The following is a 21,659-nucleotide window of genomic DNA, read 5'->3' as shown; positions in this document are numbered from 1 at the left end:
AAACACAAACACACACACCCCTCTGGGCACTACCTAAAATCCCATAACCTACACTCATCAGGAAAATCTACAGAGTCTAAAGGTATCAAATCTGATTTACCCCAGTTTATGGAATAACCAGATAAATTACCACATTCTTGAACCATGGAAATAAGATTGGGAATTGAGATCTCTGGTTTATCAATAAAACATAAAATATCATCTGTGTCTAAAATCAACTTGTGCTCAGTTCCACCAAGTGCAATACCCTTTATATTATCAGAGTCTCTAATAGCACAAGCCGGGGGTTCTAACCCTGCAGTTTTAAAAGTGATTGTCTTCAGCCTTAATAGTGCAACCACCTGATTGTAATGTACATGAGAAACTCAGTAATGTGTTCATAGTATCCTGTGAAGATGAAGAAGGTAATAATGGGTCTGCCATATCAAAGCCTCAAGTACAGTAGATGCAGCCTCAGGCTAGAGAGCAGTGTATGCAGCAGCAGCCACCACAAATCCCAGCATAAATCAGCTACTGGGAGTTGTTATTGTGGCTGTTTCCAGAAATGTAACGAAGTATTAGCACCCCTATTTAAACTTATTACTTGAGAATGCTTATCAGATCAATCATTTGGGAGAAGAAAAACGGGCATTAACTTCAAATGTCAATCTGCATATTCTTCCATAGAAGGTATCAAGAAATAATAAGCGGAGACACTCTTCTGGTGTTTTTTTTCTTCTTTAGCAAGTACATATGTTTGCATCTCTGTTGGAACGACCATTGATAAAGGCAGATGTTGCTCCTCATTACTCGACACTACTAGAGATGTTCAACGCTGAATTAGACAATGCCAAGATTTTATATGATGCTCAAATAGCTGCCACCAAAACAGGATATGGTGTGCCTCCCATTAGCAAAAATATGCCACCTGTTGCCGGGCAACTGAAGTGGGCTTTGGAACTCCAGGAAAGATTACAGCTTCCAAAGAAAGACCTACAAGCCATTGATCATCCGTAAGTAACCATTCATCTGTTTGTTGTTTTGTAGCAGGCCTGCTCAACTTAGCCCCCCCACCCCTGCCAGCTGTTTTTGGACTGCAACAATCACCAGCTATAGTGGCCAATAGGCAGGGATGATGGGAGTTGTAGGCCAACATCTGCAGGAGGGCCAAAGTTGTGCAGTCCTGTTTAGTTTTCTGGAGTAATATTAAAGGCTTATATGGGCAAAGGATACAATTTATAAGCTTTGTGTTGAAATATTCATCCAGTTCCGCACTCCATCCTCAACACTGAGGTTTTATTTCCTCTCTGCAGTATTATAGTTAGTTCTGAAGCCAAACTGATATTTGCCAAGTATGAAGAGATGATTCGTTTGCTGAAGGGTTACCGTGAAAAAATTTATGAAGAGTGGATCAGCCATGTTGACAAGGACTGCCAGTTCAATTTAGAGCAGCCACTAATCCAGAGGAATCCTCAGACTAATCTCATTAGTGTGAATTTCAACAAACAGGTGTGTGTGAACAACATAAGCACTTGGCACGCTACCATTTAATGTCAGTTTTATGGACAGCTCACTTGCATTAGCTGATTTGGACAGGAGTATAGTGTTTATCATGAGAACGTTATGCTTTAAAAAGCAGAGCAGAAAATTTTAAAGAGCATCTCTATTGATGTCATGACTTTCTAAAGCTAAAGGGGGGGGTGTGTTCCATGGGTGCAGGATCCTGTGGTTTCCCCATTGTCATGGATGGACCACTACCTGGTTAAGGTTGGTTTCACAGCCACAACCCAGCCATGCAGGGGTGGAGGAGCTATTAAGATGGTCCACCCGAGAAGGCTGTTGGATCCAGTAGGATTCCAAAAAGCCTTGGAGGGTTTTGATGTTGGTCCTTCCAGTGATTGTGTTGATGCCCTGGTGGGAACCTGGAATAGGGAACTCACCAGGGCAGTAGACACGATCGCTCCTAAGCGTCCCTTCTGATCTGCTTTAAAAGTGGCCCCTTGGTATACAGAGGAGTTACGGGGTCTGAAGCAGCAAGGTAGGCGACTGGAGCACAAGTGGAGGAGAACTAGGCTTGAATGTGACAGGACACAGTATAGAGCCCATTTGAAAGTTTATGCGGAGGCGGTGTGTGCAGCAAAAAAACAATTCTGGTCTATGCGCATTGCTTCTGCAGGTTCGTATCCAGCAGAGCTGTCCCGGGTTGGGAGGAGTTTGATTCAGGCTCCTTCCAACTCAAACCAATCCCCAGGGACTTTGTTCTGCTGTGATGCTTTTAATGGGTTCTTTGTGGACAAAATTTCCTGTATTCGGGCCGACTTGGACTCCACTGTTTCTGCAGAATCTATTAAGGTGTGTCCAGCAATCCCTCTTGCAGTATTAGATTGGATCAGTTTCAATCTGTGATGCCTGATGATGTGGACAAGCTGCTTCGGGCAGTGTGGCCTACCACGTGTTCTCTGGATCCTTGCCCGACTTGGCTGCTTTTATCTAGCAGGGAGATTGTTGGGGCTTAGTTAATATCATTAACTCATCGTTGAGGGAGGGTAGGATGCCTCCTTGTTTGAAGGAGGCAATTATTAGACCACTTCTTAAGAAGCCTTCCCTAGATCCCTCAGTGATGGACAGTTATAGGTGAAATACCATGGTTGGGTAAGGTGATTGAGAGAGTGATGGCTAACCAGCTCCAGGTGGTTTTAGAGGAAACCGATTATCTAGACCCATTTCAAATTGGCTTTTAGAGCGGGCTATGGGGTTGAGTCTGCCTTGGTCAGCCTGATGATGACCTTTACCGGGGAATCGACAGATGGAGTGTGACTCTGTCTGTCCTTTTGGATCTCTCAGCAGCGTTTGATACCATCGACCATGATATCCTTCTGGATTGCCTGGGGGAATTGGGGATAGGAGGCACTGCTTTGCAGTGGTTCCACTCCTATCCCTCAGGCAGATTCCAGATGGTGGAGCTTGGTAACAGTTCCTCTTTAAAAGGGAGCTATTATATGGAGTCCCTCAGGGCTCCATTTTGTCACCAATGCTTTTTAATATTTACATGAAACCGCTGGGTGAGGTCATCAGGAGATTTGGTGCTGGGTGTTATGAGTATGCTGATGACACCCAAATCTATTTCTCCTTATCATCACCATCTTCATCATCAGGAAATGGCATTCACTCCCTAAATGCCTTCCTACAGGCAGTAATGGGCAGGATGAGGGATAACAAATTGAAACTGAATCAAAGCAAGATGGAGGTGCTCATTGTGGGGGATCAGAATTTAAGGGATGAGTTAGATCTTCCTGTGCTGGATGGGGTTACACTCCCCCAGAAGGAACAGGTACACAGCTTGGGAGTGCTCTTGGATCCAGACCTCACCATGGTATCTCAGGTGGAGGCTATGGCCAGGAGTGCTTTCTATCAGCTTCGGCTGATTCGACAGCTGCATCCTTTCCTTGAAAAGAACGATCTCAAAACAGTGGTGCATCAGCTGCTAATCTCCAGGCTTGACTATTGCAATGTGCTCTACATGGGGCTGCCTTTGCTCGTAGTTCGGAAACTTCAGTTAGTTCAAAATGCAACAGCCAGATTGGTCTCTGGGGTAACCTGGAGAGACCATATTATGCCTGTCTTAAAACAGCTGCACTGGCTGCTGATATGTTTCTGGGCGAAATACAAAGTGCTGGTTATTACCTTTAAAGCTCTGAATGGCTTGGGTCCAGGTTACCTTAGAGAGCACCTTCTTCGGTATGATCGCCATCGCTCTTTGAGGTCATCTGGAGAGGTCTGTCTCCAGTTGCCACCGGTACATCTGGTGGCAACTCGGAACCGGGCCTTTTCTTTAGTTGCTCCTGGCCTATGGAATGCACTTCTGGCAGATATCCGCAGTTTAGGCTCACTGTCGGCCTTTAAGAGAGCCCTAAAAACCTATTTATTTGGCCTGGCCTTCCAAGGCTTGTAAAGTGTTGTTGTTTAAAATGTATTTTAATTAGTTTTAAATAGTTTTAATAATTTTTGAATTGTTTTTATATTGTTTTTAGCATTGTGTTTTAATTGTGGGTTTTAGGTCTTTTAAAAAGTTGTTGTACACCGCCCAGAGCCTCTGGATGGGGCAGTTTATAAATGAAATAAATAAATAAATAAATAAATAAAATAGTCTAAGAGGAAGACAAAATCTTCCCAGGCAAATTGGAAGTCAACCTCCACTTACATTGTTATAAGAGAACACACACTCGACCTTCACAGAGCATTTGTTTCACTGTGTCTAAAAAGAACCAATTGAAGCTATATGCACATAGCCAACAAAACTGTTTTAAAGTAACAGACCATTAATAAGAGCAATTTGGTACTAGTTGTTTTCCCAAGATATATTTTGGGAATAGCTGGTGCAGTCTGCCTCCACATCCCCCACTGGTGCCCCTCATTAGGGCCCCGCCTCTGGATTTTTTAATTGTCATGTATATAAAATTCTTACTGTTTGAAGGTGTAACCCCTGCCAGGAAAGTATTAAGTTATTTTGACTTGAGGGAATGCCTGTAAACAGAACAAACCCTTTGGGATTTCTCCAAAAAATACCTAGAAAGTAATTAGAGGTGTGGACTCGTTTCCTTTCTCTTTATTGCTCAAACGTTAAGCAGAATTCAAAACATTGGCATTAACATACGATATATGCCAAGGTAGGCTGACTTAAAAAGGTTTGCGTACAAGTTACTTTCAATAATTCAAAAAGTTACAATCAAACGTTTCCTTCCAAAAGTTTCACATTCATCAGATTCTAAAAATCATGATTTTCTCTTGGCCTCTCTCTCAAAAACAGCATTGAAAAGGAACTTCACTTAGCTCTAGAGAGCTAGGCACAACTTTAAATGGCTTTTAGGAGTTGCTGCTGTTGCTTTCTTTGGTCTGCTTTGATAGATTACGTAATGGAGAAGGCAGTACCTCATTAAACAGGTTCTAACTTCCCTGCAATGTTCCTCATGGTATCTGCTCAGACATCATAAGGAACGTTGTACTTGCTTTTTAATAACTCTGCTTGTGGGAAGATGCTCCAGCCTACTATTTCAAAAGGAGCACATAGGTGAGGAGTGCTGCCATACCTTCCTCCAGCCCACAGCTCACCTCCCTGAGCCCCTTTCCTTGAGTACTTTTCTTCCAGCTGATGTTACTTCCAGGACTGAAGTTCAGCTAAAAATAAAAAGGGCATAGAGAAGGAAGCTCTGCAGAGGTGAGCCATGAGTTTTCTGGGAATTCTGTACTTCTCAGTGCTGTGCACTTCTTTACTTCTAAAATAGGAATCCATGCCCCTCTCTTACTATGTGATTGGGGAACTCTGTGTTTAACACACACAACTACTGCCATCATGTCAACATTGGCTGCAGTATTCCTTCCTCTCAACTGAGCAATACCACCATTAGAGGCAGGATACTGGGTCAGACAGTCAGGACTGATCCAGTCTGACAAGTCCTATGACCCTAAAAGTGCTCTGGCTTGTTTATTATCATTATCACTGACATGAAGCCTCAAGAATCAAACTGTTCCCATTTGTATTCCAACTGGATCAGGTCTGGACCCAGCCAGCAAATTGCCATACCATTATTTCACAGCTTTTTCATTTTTTCGAGAGGCACTTATTTCTCACTGCTATATTAATATGCAGCTTGTGGCTGTTCTCCGTGAAGTCAAGTACCTGAACTTTCAGCAGCAGAAAGAAATTCCAGACAGTGCTGGCAGTCTCTTCTCTCAGAATGAAACTTTCCGGAAGTTTGTGGACAACTTAGATCTCATTGTTGGCTGGTACAATAAGGTGAGTGTCTTTTGAGTTGGAGGGGTTATTTATCTACCCCATCTGTGGCAGATTGTGCATAGGTGAGAGGAACACTGCTAATTAAGCATATCTGGAGACAGAGAGTTAAGGTTTAAAGTAAAGACATTTATTGTGGAAATACAAACTTGATAGTGAGAGCCTAAATGCTGCTGCCACATGAGGTATAGGGGGAGAAGGCAGAAATCTGTTTCTCAGGTGAGAGAATGAAACCTGAGACTATCAGTCTAACAAATAGGTGCTCAGAGAAGAGACAGAGAGAGAGAGTCGCCTGACTTGCTACCTCTATTCCTAATGTCCCTAGTGGTCAATAGGATTGCAGGTGCAGAGAGTTGATGCCTTCTGGAGCTTGCATCTCCAACAAACGTCACCAGGATATCATAACAAGCAAGAGAAAAATCATGGTGGCTATGTGAGAGCAGGGGGTCTCAACCTTGGGTGCCCAGATGTTGTTGGTCCATCCCCAGGCACATGGTTGATGGGAGCTGTAGTTGAGCAACATTGGAGTGTTATGGAGGGTCCTTTTTATCCCACTTGCAGGACCTTTGAGCATGTTTATAAAACCAGAAGTTTCCCATGAAATTCACAACCACAGGCTTTGAAATCCAAATAAAAGTATGATTTGTTGAATACACGGAAGAGGCTTGACTTGGGGCAGAGCCACTGGTGCTCAGATGTGTTCAAAGAAATACAAGCTGCCATTTTCCTAGGGCTGTCCCTCAGCCCCTAGTCATGCACCCTGTGACTGACACTGACACAGGGGGCATGGCCATTCAGCCCCATTTGCAAGACTTTTCAAGCAGCACTGGGTTTCCCGCTTGGCTGGGAGCACCTCTCTCTGGTAGTAGTGTGTCCGAACCGGTCCGGCGGCCATTCCAAAGAATGGCCGAACTGCCGGACCGGTCCGGCCCTGCCTGGTTCGGGTCCGGGTGGGGGGTATGCCTTTAAGGGCGGGAGGGCTTGCTTAGCCCTCCCGCCTCCTTGCCCCCGCCAGCGCCCGTATTTTCCAGTATAGGGGCGCTGGAAACCAGCCGCTCCCCCGCTGCCGCCGCAGCAAAAGAACTCCCAATTGTACTGCCAGCCCTCCCGCCCTCCCTCCCAGCTAGCTGCCCGCCCACCCGCTCACCCGATAGGAAACGAGAGGAGCTCCGGCACAGAGCTCCTCTCGTTTGGAAGGCCTCCGGCATAATGGTGTTTTGCGCGCGCATGCGCGCGCCGCAAAGCACACCATTCGCCGGAGGCCTGGTCTACCCGCCGGGAAAGGGCCGGGTAGACCGGGCCTCCGATCGCTCAGTAGACCGGGCCTCCGGCGATCGGAGGCCCGGTCTACCCAGCGATCGGAGGCCCAGTCTACCCGGCCCTTTCTCGGCGGGTAGACCGGGCCTCCGGCGAACGGTGTGCTTTGCGGCGCGCGCAAAACACCATTATGCCGGAGGCCTTCCAAACGAGAGGAGCTCTGTGCCGGAGCTCCTCTCGTTTCCTATTGGGTGAGCGGTGAGCGGGTGAGCGGGCGGGTGGGCAGCTAGCTGGGAGGGAGGGCGGGAGGGCTGGCAGTACAATTGGGAGTTCTTTCGCCGCGGCGGCGGCAGCGGGGGGGCAGCTGGTTTCCAGCGCCCCTATACTGGAAAATACGGGCGCTGGCGGGGGCAAGGAGGCGGGAGGGCTAAGCAAGCCCTCCCCGCCCTAAAAACAAGGCCCCCCTTCGGTGCCGGTCCGGACTTCCCGGACCGTGCACATCACTACTCTCTGGCTCACAAGGCAGAGAGACACACTCCCAGTCAGGCTGGGAATGCAGTGCTGGCTGAAGAGCCTTGCAAATGAGGCTAAGTGGCCCTGTTTTTTAGTCTGGCCACATCCCCTGCATCAACATCAGGTGCAGAGGGTGTGGTAGGGTGTGCACACATGTCTATTTAAAGCAGAATAGGGGCTGCCGGCAGCATGTTGCACTCCAGCTGCTGGCAGCTTCCTACATCCCTGGCTTGACTTCAGTGATACTGAAGGAATTCCCATGTGATTTGGACACAAAGATGGACATGCGTCCAGGCTCAGTGCTTCATCTCTCCTTTGAACCTGACAACTATGATAAAAATGTCTTTTGAGAGTTAGAAACTGAGCCCTGGAACTGCTGAGTATTACCCTAATGCACAACCATTGATCCCAGAAGAACTCACTTTGTGGAGGTAGCCAGATCTCTCTAAATATTTTTAGAATGAGATTGAGATGGGAGGTGCTGTAGCCAGTGCACCTGTCCTCCAACTCCACAAATTTAACTGTGTATCCTAAGAGACGCTATTTATTTTTAGATCAAGCTGACAATTTTGCCAGTGGAACTTCCATTGATCGAGAACGAGCTGCGAGCAATTGATGTTGGACTGAAGAAAGCTGAGACCAACTTATACTGGAGCAATGAAGGTAAAAAGCCTGTCATTTATTTGTCATCAGCTGCAGTCTCATGTTTGAAGTGCAGTCCTCAAATACATAAAATGCTCACGTTTGTAAGTTTGAGTTCCATCTGCCTTCATATTGAATGGGCAGCAGCCTGCAGTTTTTAAGAGTTACATGCTGCATTTGTTTGAGTATGACTGCATTCACACAGTCACAAAGATCCTGGTTAAAATGTTAATTGGGATTACTGAGCCCAGCGGAGCTGATTGGGTGAACCCAGAAATCTGGTTAGTGGTTCCAGCATTCATAAGTAGTGGGTTCTGCGCCTGCACAGATCAGCTTCGGGAAGAATCCATTAGCTCCTCGCGACGCCAACCACCCTCTGCGTGTGACTGCAGTACCCTCTAGCGGCAGTTAGGCATCTCCATATTCAGTTTCTTTCTGACCGCCATAGCGATCAGTACTCAGAGACTGTTTGCTCCTCGTGAAAAGTTAATTTGTTTTTCGGCTTTTTGGACTTTGGAAAACAGACTAGGACTATTCTTACGGATTTCCCTTTGGCTTGGTTTTAAATTGTTACGGTTTTGACCTTCTGGAACAGACTTGATGACATCTTTTCTTAACCCAATTGATTCGGCCTCGATCTCGGACCTCCCCCTACGACCGCGGAACGGAACGGCTACTAGGTAAGATGAGTAAGGTGAGTAATCCCGGCAAGACAACCTTTAAACGTTGTACTGATTGCCGGGGGAAGATCCCCTCAACAGATGACCATACCCTCTGTTTGTTTTGCCTAGGGGAAGCACATGATACGGCTTCTTGCTCGGTCTGCGTTACATTCAACAAACAAACTCTTAAAAATCGGGCAGCGCGCCTTAAAGTCTATTTGATGGAGGATGCATTGTTGCCTAAGGCTGCTCAGAAGGCTACGGCACCGGGTCCTGCGCCAAAAGCGCAGTCTAAAGATCCGGGGAAGTTGAAAGAGTCAAAAGGGATCTCGTCTACATCGGCCGTTTAAGCATCGAGGGCCACGACGTTGAGTACCTTGGCATCAGAACCCTCGTCGACATTTAAACGACCGGAGGATCATCGGTCTGGTTAAAGAGAAAGCACAAGAGTGACGCTTCTGGGCATGGCTCTACCAATAAGAAGCACAAACATCATGACCAAGTTCCAGAGCATACCCCTTCGCCTTCGGGGCTACAGGATTATGTGATTCCTTGACGCCGAGTGGCGTCGTTGTCTCCGGCTCAGATGCCCTATCAATCTCCGCTGACTACTGGGCATTGGTCGCGAAGCAGTTGACATCGTGAACGGTCAGCATTGAAGGAATCCAGGTTGGAGTCTGAAGGCAAGCTTCAAGCCCAGAGACTTGACGTCGACATGAAACTGCACCCGCAGCTCACCCGTCAATGTCGATAACTTTGGCGGCGATTGTCACACCGGAATCGACAGTCGCGGTGATTGTGGACATGGAACCTGACGCTGACCCCGACATCGAGCTTGTGTACATCGACATCAAGGATGAGCCGGCGTCGGTGGTCCAGGTTTTACCAGTGCCATCCACAGCCACACCAGGGGCAGGCGAGCAGGAAGCTAACAGACATGCTAAACTCTGAGGAAAATACACCCTTGATGGGCACCTTTACGGATTTTCACTTTACGGGGAGGTGACTACCTCCCTGGACAAATTCCAAAGACACCTTCATTGTCGACAAAGGGGACGCCGATCTCAGGTCTCTTACCCAGTGGTGGTTGGGGTGACACAGTGAGAATACCTGGCGCAGACTATGCATTATTTATAGAGTGGTTACGTGAAAGGGAGCAAACCCCCAGGGTTATTAAAGAGATGGCTGTGCAAGCTGTTTTAATGCCATTGCAACGCATAGAGATGGCTGTTCAAGCATTGGTACCTTTACCGCGTCAGCGCTCGGTTTCCCTACAAGCTAATGTGCCACAGGTTCTTACTTCCACCCTGCACCAAGCAGCGACTCAGACAACGCATTCCCATGTACCAGTCCACGTGACCTAGACTGGTATTGGGAACTCTCCTGTTCCATCTGTTGATGGTGAAGATGATGATATAGAGGATGATTATGCCTCTGACTCAACTCCGGATCCGGACGATCCAGAGGCACCTGCCCTCCCAGATCCAGATTCTAATGTTGCGGTTGTTCCATCGGTATCGCCCAATGAAGAGATGAAGGGCTATCATCAGCAAGTAGCAGAGATGGCTCAGGTCTTAGGCCTGACCCTGAAAGAGAAAACCAGTGACTTAGAAGACCCTGTCTACAACATGATGAGAGCGGCTTCTGGTCTGAAACCGGTGTACTTACCTATGCTGCCTCATATCATCAGGGTGGCAAAATCGGCTTGGGAAGTACTCCAGACTTCGGCGCCCACTTTGAAACATTTGGAGGTGCTTTATCATGTCCAGGAGGAGGAGAATGCATATTTGGTGCATCACCCTGCTCCAAATTCGTTGGTAGTTGATTGTGCAACGACTTCTAAGGGCGGCAAGTGTAACACCACACCTGCGGACAAGGAGGGCCGTAAGTTGGATGTTCAGGGAAGACGCACCTACTCAACGGCATGTTTGTCTCTCAAATTTGCCAACTATGTGGCTTGCCAAGCAAGATATACACATTCCCTGTGGGAGGCATTGTACGATCAGCATTCAAAACTAGATCCTGGAGAATTTATGAAAAGATTTGAGGCTGTATTCGCAAAATCAACTGCGGCTACCCGTCAACAATTGGCTAATGCAAAGCACTTAGCAGAGTCGGAATCCCGGACATTGACATCGTCCATTATTCTGAGAGGACATGCCTGGCTGCGAGCTACAGGTTTACAGCAGGATATGAGGGATAGGATTGAGACTCTACTGTTTGATGATGCAGGCTTGTTTTCAGACAAGACTGATGAAAATATGAAAGAAAATATGGAAGAAAATATGGAAGAAAAATGGAAGAAATCACAGAACACTGCGCGCTCTTTTACCAACCCATGATATACGAACAGATACCGCCCATATAGTCAGTACAGTCAGTATCAGAGGCGCCAGGGCAGTTACCGGCAGTCCGATAAACGATACTTCAGACGGCCTTACCAGCGGTTTGGGAACAGTAACAAGCGCCCTTATTATCCCAAATACAGAACCAACCAGTCTGGCCAAACTAAGAGAACACCGCAATCAAAGCAGCAGCTTTGATCTGAAGGCGAGCCCACTGCCATCATGTAACTCGCCCCCACAAAGCAACCTGATCAACATCAAAGCAAGGAATACCATCTCCTTGAACTATGCCAGAGTTGAACTTGAACTATGCTCAAGCATGGCACCATATAACATCAGACCGGTGGATCTTGCATAGTGACAATGGGCTATGTGCTAGAGTTTGAGGAGTACCCTCCGTTTCTGGGCGCGAAGTACACTCCGGAAACCCCTGTCAAAAGGGAGGAGGTGGAGAAGCTTTTGATGAAAGGGGTGATATCAGTGGGCTCTCAGCCAGTCGGGCTTTTATTCTCGTTACTTCCAAGTCCCCAAACGCGATGGAAGCATAAGACTGATTATGGATCTCCGGGGCCTAAATCAATACATCGAGGTACAGAAATTCAGGATGACAACGTTGCAAGCCATCCTTCCTCTCCTCCATGGGGAGAATTGGATTGCAACGCTCGACCTGAAGGATGCTTACTTTCATATAGGCATTCAGGAGAACCACTGCAAATGTCTCCACTTCACCATGGGGAGCGAAGTGTATCAATACAACATACTACCTTTTGGCTTGGTCACTGCCCCGCGGGTGTTCACGAAGTGTGTCACAGTGATAATAGCATATCTCAGAACAAAAGGACTGTCCATTTATCCATATTTAGATGACTGGCTGCTGATGGCCAGTATGCAGGAACAACTGCTAGAACATGTACACATGGTAACGACCCTGTTGGACGATCTGGGCGTGAACATCAATTGGGAGAAGTCCTTTTTACAACCAGCGAAATGCCTTGAATATATCAGGGCACTGTTAGACATGATGGCCCAGAGGGCTTTTCTACCGAGAGAACGGTTTTCACGCCTACAGGCGCGCATCCTCTTGTGTCATAGACATTCGGTACAGAGGGCGAGGACTATACAGGTGATTCTCGGCCTGATGGTGTCCTGCACCACCACGGTTTTGTATGCAAGACTTCGCATGCGCAAGTTGCAGCTCTGGTTTCTGAGAGCTTACAGGCCAAGGCTGGATCCACAATCCAAACAGCTGACACTTCCAGGTAGGGTGCTTGCTTCACTGACGTGGTGGACAAAGGAGTCAAACATGCTCAATGGCGTGAAGTTCCAGTTGCTGAGACCATCCACCATGGTAACCTCAGACACTTCGTTGCAGGGCGGGGATGCACATCTGCTGCACCATAGGGTTTAGGGTCAATGGATGCCCAAAGAGAGACTTCTGCATATCAACTTTCTAGAACTTCTGGCTGCGTACAAGGCCTTGGTTGCCTTCCAAGAGAAACTCGTGGGGCAAACCATCCAGCTGCAGTTGGACAATACAACAGCCATTGTGTATGTCAACAAGCAGGGCGGGACGGTATCCAGGTCATTGTGCAGCCTCAGTCTACAGTTGTGGAATTGGTGCATTCCACGCAGAATCTATCCCATTGCCATTCATGTCAAGGGCACCATGAACGTTTTGGCAGACTCTTTGAGCAGAGAACTAGTGCTGGACCAGCACGAGTGGGAGTTGAATCCAGTGATAATGGAACAGATATTCCAGGCTTGGGACAGACCGAAGGTGGATCTATTCGTGACATAAAGCAACAGCAAGTGCGACCACTATTGCTCCAGGATGGGAATCGGCCCAGATTCAAAAGGGGATGCGTTTCAGTATCAGTGGAACCAACAACTGTTTTACGCCTATCCTCCAACAACTGTTTTACGCCTATCCTCCAACTCCATTGCTGCCCAGGGTGGTAGCCAAACTCCTACAAGACAAAACTCAGGCGATAGTTATTGCCCCGTGGTGACCAAGACAGCCTTGGTACACGCAGCTACTCAGACTGTCCCAGGGCAGATACAGGAGGTTACCGCAGTGGGCAGATCTGATAACTCAGGACCAAGGAGAACTGATGCACCCCAACTTGCCTGTGCTAGGTCTCACAGTGTGGAGGATTGGCTACTAAGGAGGATTCTCCTAAACACCCGTAAGCTATCGACAAGGCGCAGCTACCGAGCAAAGTGGCGCAGGTTTGCAACGGATGCTGCCTCTAAGGGCTATGACCCCAAGGAAGCAAGCCTGAAAGCTGTTCTTCTATACCTAACAACTCTGAAGCAGAGCGGCTTAGTGAATGTCTCGATTAAGGTGCATATGGCAGCTATATTGGCGCAACATGATGGGTGGGATGGAAAGATGGTTTTCACCCATCCGAGGTGTAAAGATTTCTTGAGAGGCATCAATAATTTGAACCCACCGGTTCGTCCGCCGGCTGAAAAGTGGAGCCTCTCCTTGGTACTCTCGTCGCTGACAGAGCCACCCTTTGAACCTTTGGCATCTGCGTCGTTGAAACTTTTAACCCTGAAGACACTCTTCTTGGTGGCCATCACCATGGCCAGGCGAGTAAGTGAGCTGCGTGTACTCCGCATTGATGAGCCTTATACAAGGATTTATCTAGAGCGGGTTGTCATGCACTTGGATCCCGAATTCCATCCAAAGATTGTTACGGAATTTCATCTTAATACCAAAATTGTGTTGCCTACCTTTTTCAGAGACCCTACGTCCGCACTTGAGTGGGCAATGCATTCGTTGGATGTTCATCGAGCCCTTCTCTTCTACTTAAGGGGCCACAAGGGGCATTCGAAAGACACCTCAGTTGTTTGTTGGCTTGCAGGGCAAGTGTAAAGGGCATTCACCTACTCGGCAGAAATTGTCTTTCTGGCTGGTGGAATTGATCAAATTGGCATATGACCAACAAGGTGTCACCCCTCCGACGTCACTAGGGCTTACGTCACATCTGCGGCACATCTGTCTGGCATTTGTTTCCTGGATATCTGCACAGCAGCAACTTGATCGTCTCACCAGATGTTTGTGAAACACTACGCCATAGATCTACGCACAGCTAAGGCTGCTGAATTTGGACGGGCGGTCCTCAAGAGGGTGTTACAGTGACTTGCAATGCTTACCCGCCTCCATCTGGGTAGCTCGTAATTCACCCACTACTTATGAATGTTGGAACCACTAATCAGATAAACAGGTTGCTTTCCTGTAACAGATGATCTGGTAGTGGTTCCATACATTCATAAAACCCGCCCATCCATCCCCACTAAGACAGTTGCAAGCTACTGAATATAATACACTTACCACTCTGTCCTTGGGACCAGGCTGCTATGTCGGCCTTCAAGAAACTGAATATGGAGACGCCTAACCGCTGCTAGAGGGTACTGCAGTCACGTGCAGTGGGCGGTTGGCGTCGCGAGGAGCTAACGAATTCTTCCTGAAGCTGATCTGCGCAGGCGCAGAACCCACTACTTATGAATGTATGGAACCACTACCAGATCATCTGTTACAGGTAAGAAACCTGTTTTTTCAGGGCAATCCTGGTCAAACTGCTCTGGTTAACCCACATATAATCAGGATCCATCCTGGTGAAAGGCTGATTAACCAGAGCAGTTTCACTAGGATTGCCCTGAAATTTTGGGTTCACACAATCAGCTTTGCTGGGCTCACAAATCCTGATTAACTTTTAAACCACGATCCTTGTGATTGTGTAAACACAGCCTAAATAAAAATCAGAGGAGATGCTGTCTGCATTCTCCCTTTCTATGGCCCAAACTACATGTTATGGAGCCCACCAATCCATGTCTCCTTGTGACATAATTGTGTTAGCATTTCACCATCCCCTAATCCATTTCATTGGCTGCTGCTTGTAAAGGTCAGGGAAGCACAACATATTTCTCCTTCAGCTAGCGGTTACTAAGGAGACGTGGGGAGACGTGGTTTGGCAGTGCCCACATATCTCCTGTAGCTCAGTGGCAGAGCTTATGCTTTGCATGCAGAAAGTCCCAGGTTCAATCCCTGGCATCTCCAGGTATGGCTGGGAAAGATCTGTCTGAAACCAAGAAGAGCTGCTGAGCTAGTTAGATCAGTGGACTGATTTTTTATAAGACACCTTCCTATGTTTCAGTCCAATCCAGATTTTTTACCACCACATTCTACCTTTCTAACACATTCTAACCTTTGGAGAATCTTGAAGGTAAAGAAAGGGAGACTGGATGCTGAAGGGGATAGGAAGAATATAGAATTTGCTACTAACTACGTCTTTTCCCATCACCACCCGGCCAGGTGTTATGGAATATATTCAAGAAATGCGAAATGTCTTATATGATTTAGAGACAAGAATTCAAAAAACAAAATTAAATGTGGAGGGCATTGAGCAGCTTATGGAGGTAAGTAACATGTGAGAACTGTTTTCTCACCATTCACTATATTAAAAAACAAAACACCTTGCTATATTTCCAGTTGTGCTTCTCTGCGGGTGAGGAGGAGCAGTTCCTTCAATGAATATTTTTTCAGGTTTTCATAAAAGTGTTTTGCCCATAAATCTGGTTTTTCTTATAGGAATGGTCAGCAAGTCCTTTGTTTGAAAGGAAAGACAGTAAAGAGACAGCACTCCTCGATCTGGATGGGAAACAAACAAACATACACAAACGTTATGTGGCAATCAAAGATGCTGGGCAGAAGATCCTGGCAATGGTTGAGGTAAAAGGAAGAAAGGGATGGGGGTGGGTGGGGGGGAGAAAGAGAAAGAGAGAGCTCGTAGTGGTTTGAATGGATAGTCCTGTGTCGTGCTTATAAAAGCAAAGCTTTTTTCACACACTTTTTCTTTCCATTGGTTGATTCTCAAGGTAGCTTTGCATGCTACAATGAAAGATGGGCCCCTGCATTTCCTATGGGTGTCAACCACATACTTTTTGTGATGTCTGGAAGATATTCATGTTTGAAAACACTCCGTATAAACACATCCAAGAGCCCAGGGGAGTCAGTAGGCATGGGCCCCCAGGGAATGCTTCAGAGCCCCAAATCTTTTCAGCCACCTCCCTCTTCCAGAAAGGAAGTGCAGCAGTGGAAGCACCTGCCTAGAGCATGAGAGAAAGCTAGCCTCACCTAGCTCTCTGCTGCTTCCACCTTCACAGGTGCTGTATTATATTAGAGACTTAAAAGAACCCAAAACCATACACAATTATTCTCGCAGGGGCATAATTGAGTTTAATTATCAAAAAAGGGGTGTGGGCCCAGACTCTGGATCTTTTAAAGTACCTATCAATGTCCTTGCCTCTGCCTCCTGGAAGCATGTTCATTGATACATGTTTCCAGACATGTGAATGCCCTTTAGGCATTATAGTAAAGATGGAATCAAACTGGGCTGGAAATGTAGAGACCTGGTTTTTCTGTAATCTGTCAGGTGTTCCTCAGAATCAGAGATACTGTGGAATAGTGGGTTGAGTTCTGGAGCTGGGAGACCACAGGATTTATTTTAAAATATTTTAAATATTCTGCCTTTTGAAAAAAATGGCTCAAAATATAATTTAAAAACAATTATATATTTTATATACATTATGAGATAAGCTAAAAACAACTGTACCAGCCAACAGCTAATTGCTTCCATTGCTGGCCCTCATATTCCCTCCCTCCATCATATTCCCTCCCTCCATAAAGGCCTTAAGGACAGATGGACTTTAGATAAGTGCCTACACCTGAGGAAGGAGGAGCATCAGTGTTACTTTTGAAAGAGGTCATCTTATAGTGCTGGAGTAACTGCCTTGCAATAGATGTTCCAAGTTTCAGAACTCGGAAACTTTGTTGCTCCTCGGAAGATATTTGTTGTTAAACTCACTGTATTGACCTAAAGACAATCCAACCATTCTTTGCTTACCACATGAACTGACTTAGTTTTGCTTAAAAGGATACATTCATTCACAGACTGACACGGAGCAGCAAGAGACGAGTGGGAAGCTCTATCTTCCCAGCTCTGTCCTGTTTAAACTTTTCATTCACGGACTGACACAGAGCGGCAAGAGACGAGCGGGAGACGAAATCTTTCCAGCTCTGTCCTGTTCAAACTTTTCCTGCTCCGTCCCATGTTATCGGGAGCCCGTGGAAGGGCTCGGTATTCAGACTTAACCTAATAAACTGTATCGGTGATCCCTAACGGCCACTGACTACTTTACTCATGAGTACGCCTCTGAGGGAAAAGACCACCTTTAAAGGGTGTGTTCGCTGCAGAGCTAAGCTTCCGTCAACTGACGGCCATCAGCTTTGTCTCCTCTGCCTGGGGGAAGAGCACCCCACGACTACTTGCCCAATCTGTAGAACATTTTCTAAACAGAAAGAGGCACTTTGACCACCAACACCTCGTCCTTCGACGTCGACCAGTTCCGGGTCGGTATCGGGGGCGTCTTTGATGTCAAAAAAGTGTGGGACATTGGGCTCCCCGGGGCCGAGTTCCAGCGGGTCTGCCGAGGCGCAGTCTAAAACCGCTGTTGATACTCTCTTTAAGAAGCCGAAGGAGGTTTCGAGAAAGTGGAAGCATAAGGACAAGGAACATCGTGCTTCAGAGAAGGAAGGTCGCCACCGTGAGGAGTCTCGACATCGAACTCCGTCACCAGCGGCTGCGCAGGTCTATGACTATGACTCGGCTGAGTCTCCTGCGGTCTCGGCGTCGACGCCTTCGAGGTCAACGGTCCGGATCTCTGTGGCTTCGACTTCGACCTCGACCTTGAGACCAGACCAGTTCACCCTTAGACCGGTATCGACATTGCAGTCGACATCGGTACCGACAACGACACATTTGCTTGTCTTGCCTTCGGAGCCGATGACGTCCACGGCACTGGAGCAGATCTTGAATGTGGGCACCGCTCCTTCGTCGGTGTTGATGGCTTCGACATTGAGGAGGATTCCTCATCTTTTGTCTCCGGCGTTGACCCCGGTGCAGTCCCCCTCGACGCCGAGAACTCCGGGACTGGCTGGGCAGGGAGACGGACTTCGGGAGCTGCTTGAGTCGACTTCGAGTACACCCTCGGGTGCAACATTTCGTGGCTTCCTGTCTGCTGGCTTAGACGGAGGTCCTGATGGTGGAGAACCGGCTGGTTTACCTCATGCTTCCTCGCTAACACCGGCCAGGATGCAGGGTCCTTCAACCAATGTCGAGTGCTCAACACCGTTGGTGCAACCGACCCATTCCTGCGGTTTTAGGCATAATCTGCCTGATGATTATGCGGAGTTTTTGCGTTGGAAGGCTGAACAGGGCATTCAAGTGGGAGTTCAACCGGTGCTTTCGCAAGGACCGCTGGCTCCTGTACAGGCTGTGGAGATTGCTCAGCCGTTACTGCTGCCAGACCAACAAGTGGCAGCTTCTACCCGCGTGGCATCTATGAACTTACCTGTGCAGACACAGTTGGCGCAGGTTCAAACTTACCTTCCTGCAAATCCACAGTTGCCTGAAGTCCAACCACGGGCTCTGGGAAAACCTGCAGGGAAGAGAAAGAGGAAAGCTACGCCTCCGCCTTCTGAACCATCCTCCTCACCTTCTGATTATAGTGAGGACAATGAGTCAGGCCCAAACTCTGACAGGGATGATGTCAGTCATAGATCTGACCCTCCCTCGGATGTACCACCGAAACTTTCAACCTCTCCAATGGAGGAATTGAAGGCCTACCATATCCTCATAAGAGACATTGCGGAAGCTCTGGGCATGGACATAAGATCCCCGGATGCGGATGTTGCGGACCCCGTCTATAATATGATGAGGAGGTCCAAGACTTCACACCCAGTTGCCCTCACCATGATTTCTGGAATAGACAAGGCTGCAAGGGTTGCATGGGACACAGTGGGAGTCGGGGCTCCGACTTCCAAGCGCATTGAGAACCTATATAGGGTGACTGAGGGAGAGAACACTTATCTTTTGCACCATCCAGTGCCAAACTCCCTGGTCGTCAGCTTCATCCTCCAAGAGCGGGCACCGTCATTCCACGCCTGCTGACAAGGAGGGGAGAAAGATTGATGTTATGGGTCGGAAGATCTATAGCACCTCTAGTTTAGCGATTCGTATTGCAAATTACGCGGCGTGTATGGCTCGCTATAACCATCTACTTTGGGATGCTCTCTTACAAGATTCGACCTCTTTGTCTCCTGAGGACTTTCAATGGAGATTTAATGACGTATATGAAAGGACAACGGCTGTAACGCACCAGCAACTGAGCACATTCAAGCATTTGTCAGAGACTGAATCAAGGACAATGGTGACTGCGGTGAGCTTGCGTAGACATACGTGGCTTCGCTTAGCGACTCTGCAGGCAGACATGAAAGAAAAAGTGGAGTCCTTGCCATTTGATGGCAAAGGGTTATTCCACGAGGACACGGATACGTCAATGGAGACATTAAAAAAATCAAAGTTCACGGCCCGCACCTTCATGGTGCCTTTGAGTGGGTCCAGTTCAACATCGAGGAGTTGCACCTATTATCAGCATAAGACTGATCGGTATCGGGACCGGAGAGAGTATAGGAAGCAGTTTAAACCCTACCAACGCAGTAGGGGCTTTAACAAAAAATCGAAAGGGAAGACAGCTCGTCAGGGCGAAAAGGACGCCTCCAGCAAGAGCTTTTGATGGGATTGTTCGTCCATTGCATCATTTTCACAGCAGCCAATTACTGATACTTCCATCGCTACCAAACATATCATCCAGGACCCACAACATCGGCCCTGTAGTTGCCGGGATCAACATCAAACTGGCAAGCCGTGCACAAGCATGGCACAACATAACATCCGATCGGTGGGTACTGCGAATAGTGCAGACTGGATATGCGTTGGAGTTCGAGATGAGGCCTACCTTTTCCGGACTGGTCTATATGCCAGCCATGGAGGTGCTGCAGGACGAGGTGAAGGTGCTGCTGGAGAAACAGGCGATCACACCGGTGCAATGGGCGAACAGACTAACAGGTTTTTATTCCCGGTATTTCCAAATACCGAAGAGAGACGGTGGAATAAGAGCAATAATGGACCTGAGGGGGCTCAATCTCTATATTCAGCCCAAGAAGTTCAGAATGGTGACTTTGCAGGGTATCCTACCTCTGTTGGTAAACGAACAGTGGGCAGTTACTCTGGATCTCAAGGACACATATTTTCACATCGGGATCCAAGAGAGTCACCGCAAGTACCTCAGGTTTACAGTGGGGGCACAGATTTATCAGTATGTGGTGCTTCCATTTGGACTTTCTACTGCTCCCAGAGTATTCACAAAGGTGATTGCAGTGGTTGTGGCCCACCTACGGACTCAGGGCTTAAGGCTCTATCTGTATTTAGATGATTGGCTCGTGGTGAGTCACAACAGGAGTTTGCTTATCAGGCAGGTGCGGGAGATGCTGGACTTGTTGGAGTGTCTAGGCATCAATGTGAATTGGAAGAAATCGAGACTCGATCCCATGACTCGCGTGCATTTCATCGGAGCGGTTCTGGACCTGGAAGTGGCCAGGGCATTCTTGCCAGCGGAGCGAATTACCCAGATGCACGAGCTCATACGACGATTTCAAAGGGCCCCAAGACAGCCAGCAGTTCATATCCAACGACTGTTGGGTTTGATGGCATCATGCACCACGACAGTAGAGCACACGCGACTCCGCATGCGCACACTGCAGCATTGGTTCCTCCACAATTTCCGACCCAATGTAGATGGCCAGAGCATGCAATTGACATTGCCGCCACGTGTTCTTGCCAACCTTCGGTGGTGGCTAGAACTGGGCAATTTGAACAATGGGGTTGAGTTTGTGTCCAGGGAGCCCACGTCTCAAATAACGACCGATGCCTCGATGACAGGATGGAGTGCGCATTGCGCCGACGTCTGTGTGCAAGGGACGTGGACTCAGTTGCAAAGACTTCAACATATAAATTACTTAGAACTGATGGCTGTGTTTCAAGGCCTAAAGGCGTTCGAACCAATGATAACGGGACGGACAGTACAGCTGGAATTGGACAACACGATGGCGATTGCCTACCTCAACCACCAAGGGGGGACAGTGTCGTTAACTCTTTGCCTGCTGGCACAAAAGATATGGGACTGGTGCATTCAGCATTCGGTTCACCCGGTGGCCATCCACATAAAGGGTGTGGACAACTGCTTGGCCGACAGGCTCAGCAGAGACATCACCTTCAACCAGAGACACGAGTGGGAAATCAACCCTGTGCACCTCGACAGAGTGTTCGAGACCTGGGGGGTCCCATCGATAGACATGTTTGCCATGAGTGCCAACAAAAAGTGTGTCAACTATTGTTCACGTGCAGGCATAGGCCAAGGGTCCCTGGGGGATGCTTTTCAACATACCTGAAAGATGGGACTGTTATATCTTTTCCCACCGCTGCCATTGATGGGACGTGTGGTCGCGCGGATAATGCGGGACCAGGCGAGATGCATACTTCTGGCCCCGTGGTGGCCGCGCCA

General features: G+C 47.8%; 1 protein-coding gene across 4 annotated transcripts in view; it reads left to right on the top strand.

The window, feature by feature from the left end:
* The window catches only part of DNAH17 (dynein axonemal heavy chain 17), a 279,399-nt gene that overhangs the window by 54,313 nt on the left and 203,427 nt on the right, over nucleotides 1-21,659 (top strand). For all 4 annotated transcript variants that reach the window (XM_053296349.1, XM_053296348.1, XM_053296346.1 and 1 more), the window contains exons 12-17: nucleotides 724-992; nucleotides 1,293-1,488; nucleotides 5,627-5,773; nucleotides 8,095-8,203; nucleotides 15,511-15,614; nucleotides 15,787-15,927. In XM_053296349.1, the coding sequence (XP_053152324.1) occupies nucleotides 724-992; nucleotides 1,293-1,488; nucleotides 5,627-5,773; nucleotides 8,095-8,203; nucleotides 15,511-15,614; nucleotides 15,787-15,927 (966 nt within the window). The remainder of the gene's footprint in view (nucleotides 1-723; nucleotides 993-1,292; nucleotides 1,489-5,626; nucleotides 5,774-8,094; nucleotides 8,204-15,510; nucleotides 15,615-15,786; nucleotides 15,928-21,659) is intronic.

Source organism: Hemicordylus capensis, chromosome 2 (assembly GCF_027244095.1).
Source record: "Hemicordylus capensis ecotype Gifberg chromosome 2, rHemCap1.1.pri, whole genome shotgun sequence".
Lineage (NCBI taxonomy): Eukaryota > Metazoa > Chordata > Lepidosauria > Squamata > Cordylidae > Hemicordylus > Hemicordylus capensis.
This window is presented reverse-complemented; position numbering and strand designations above follow the sequence as displayed.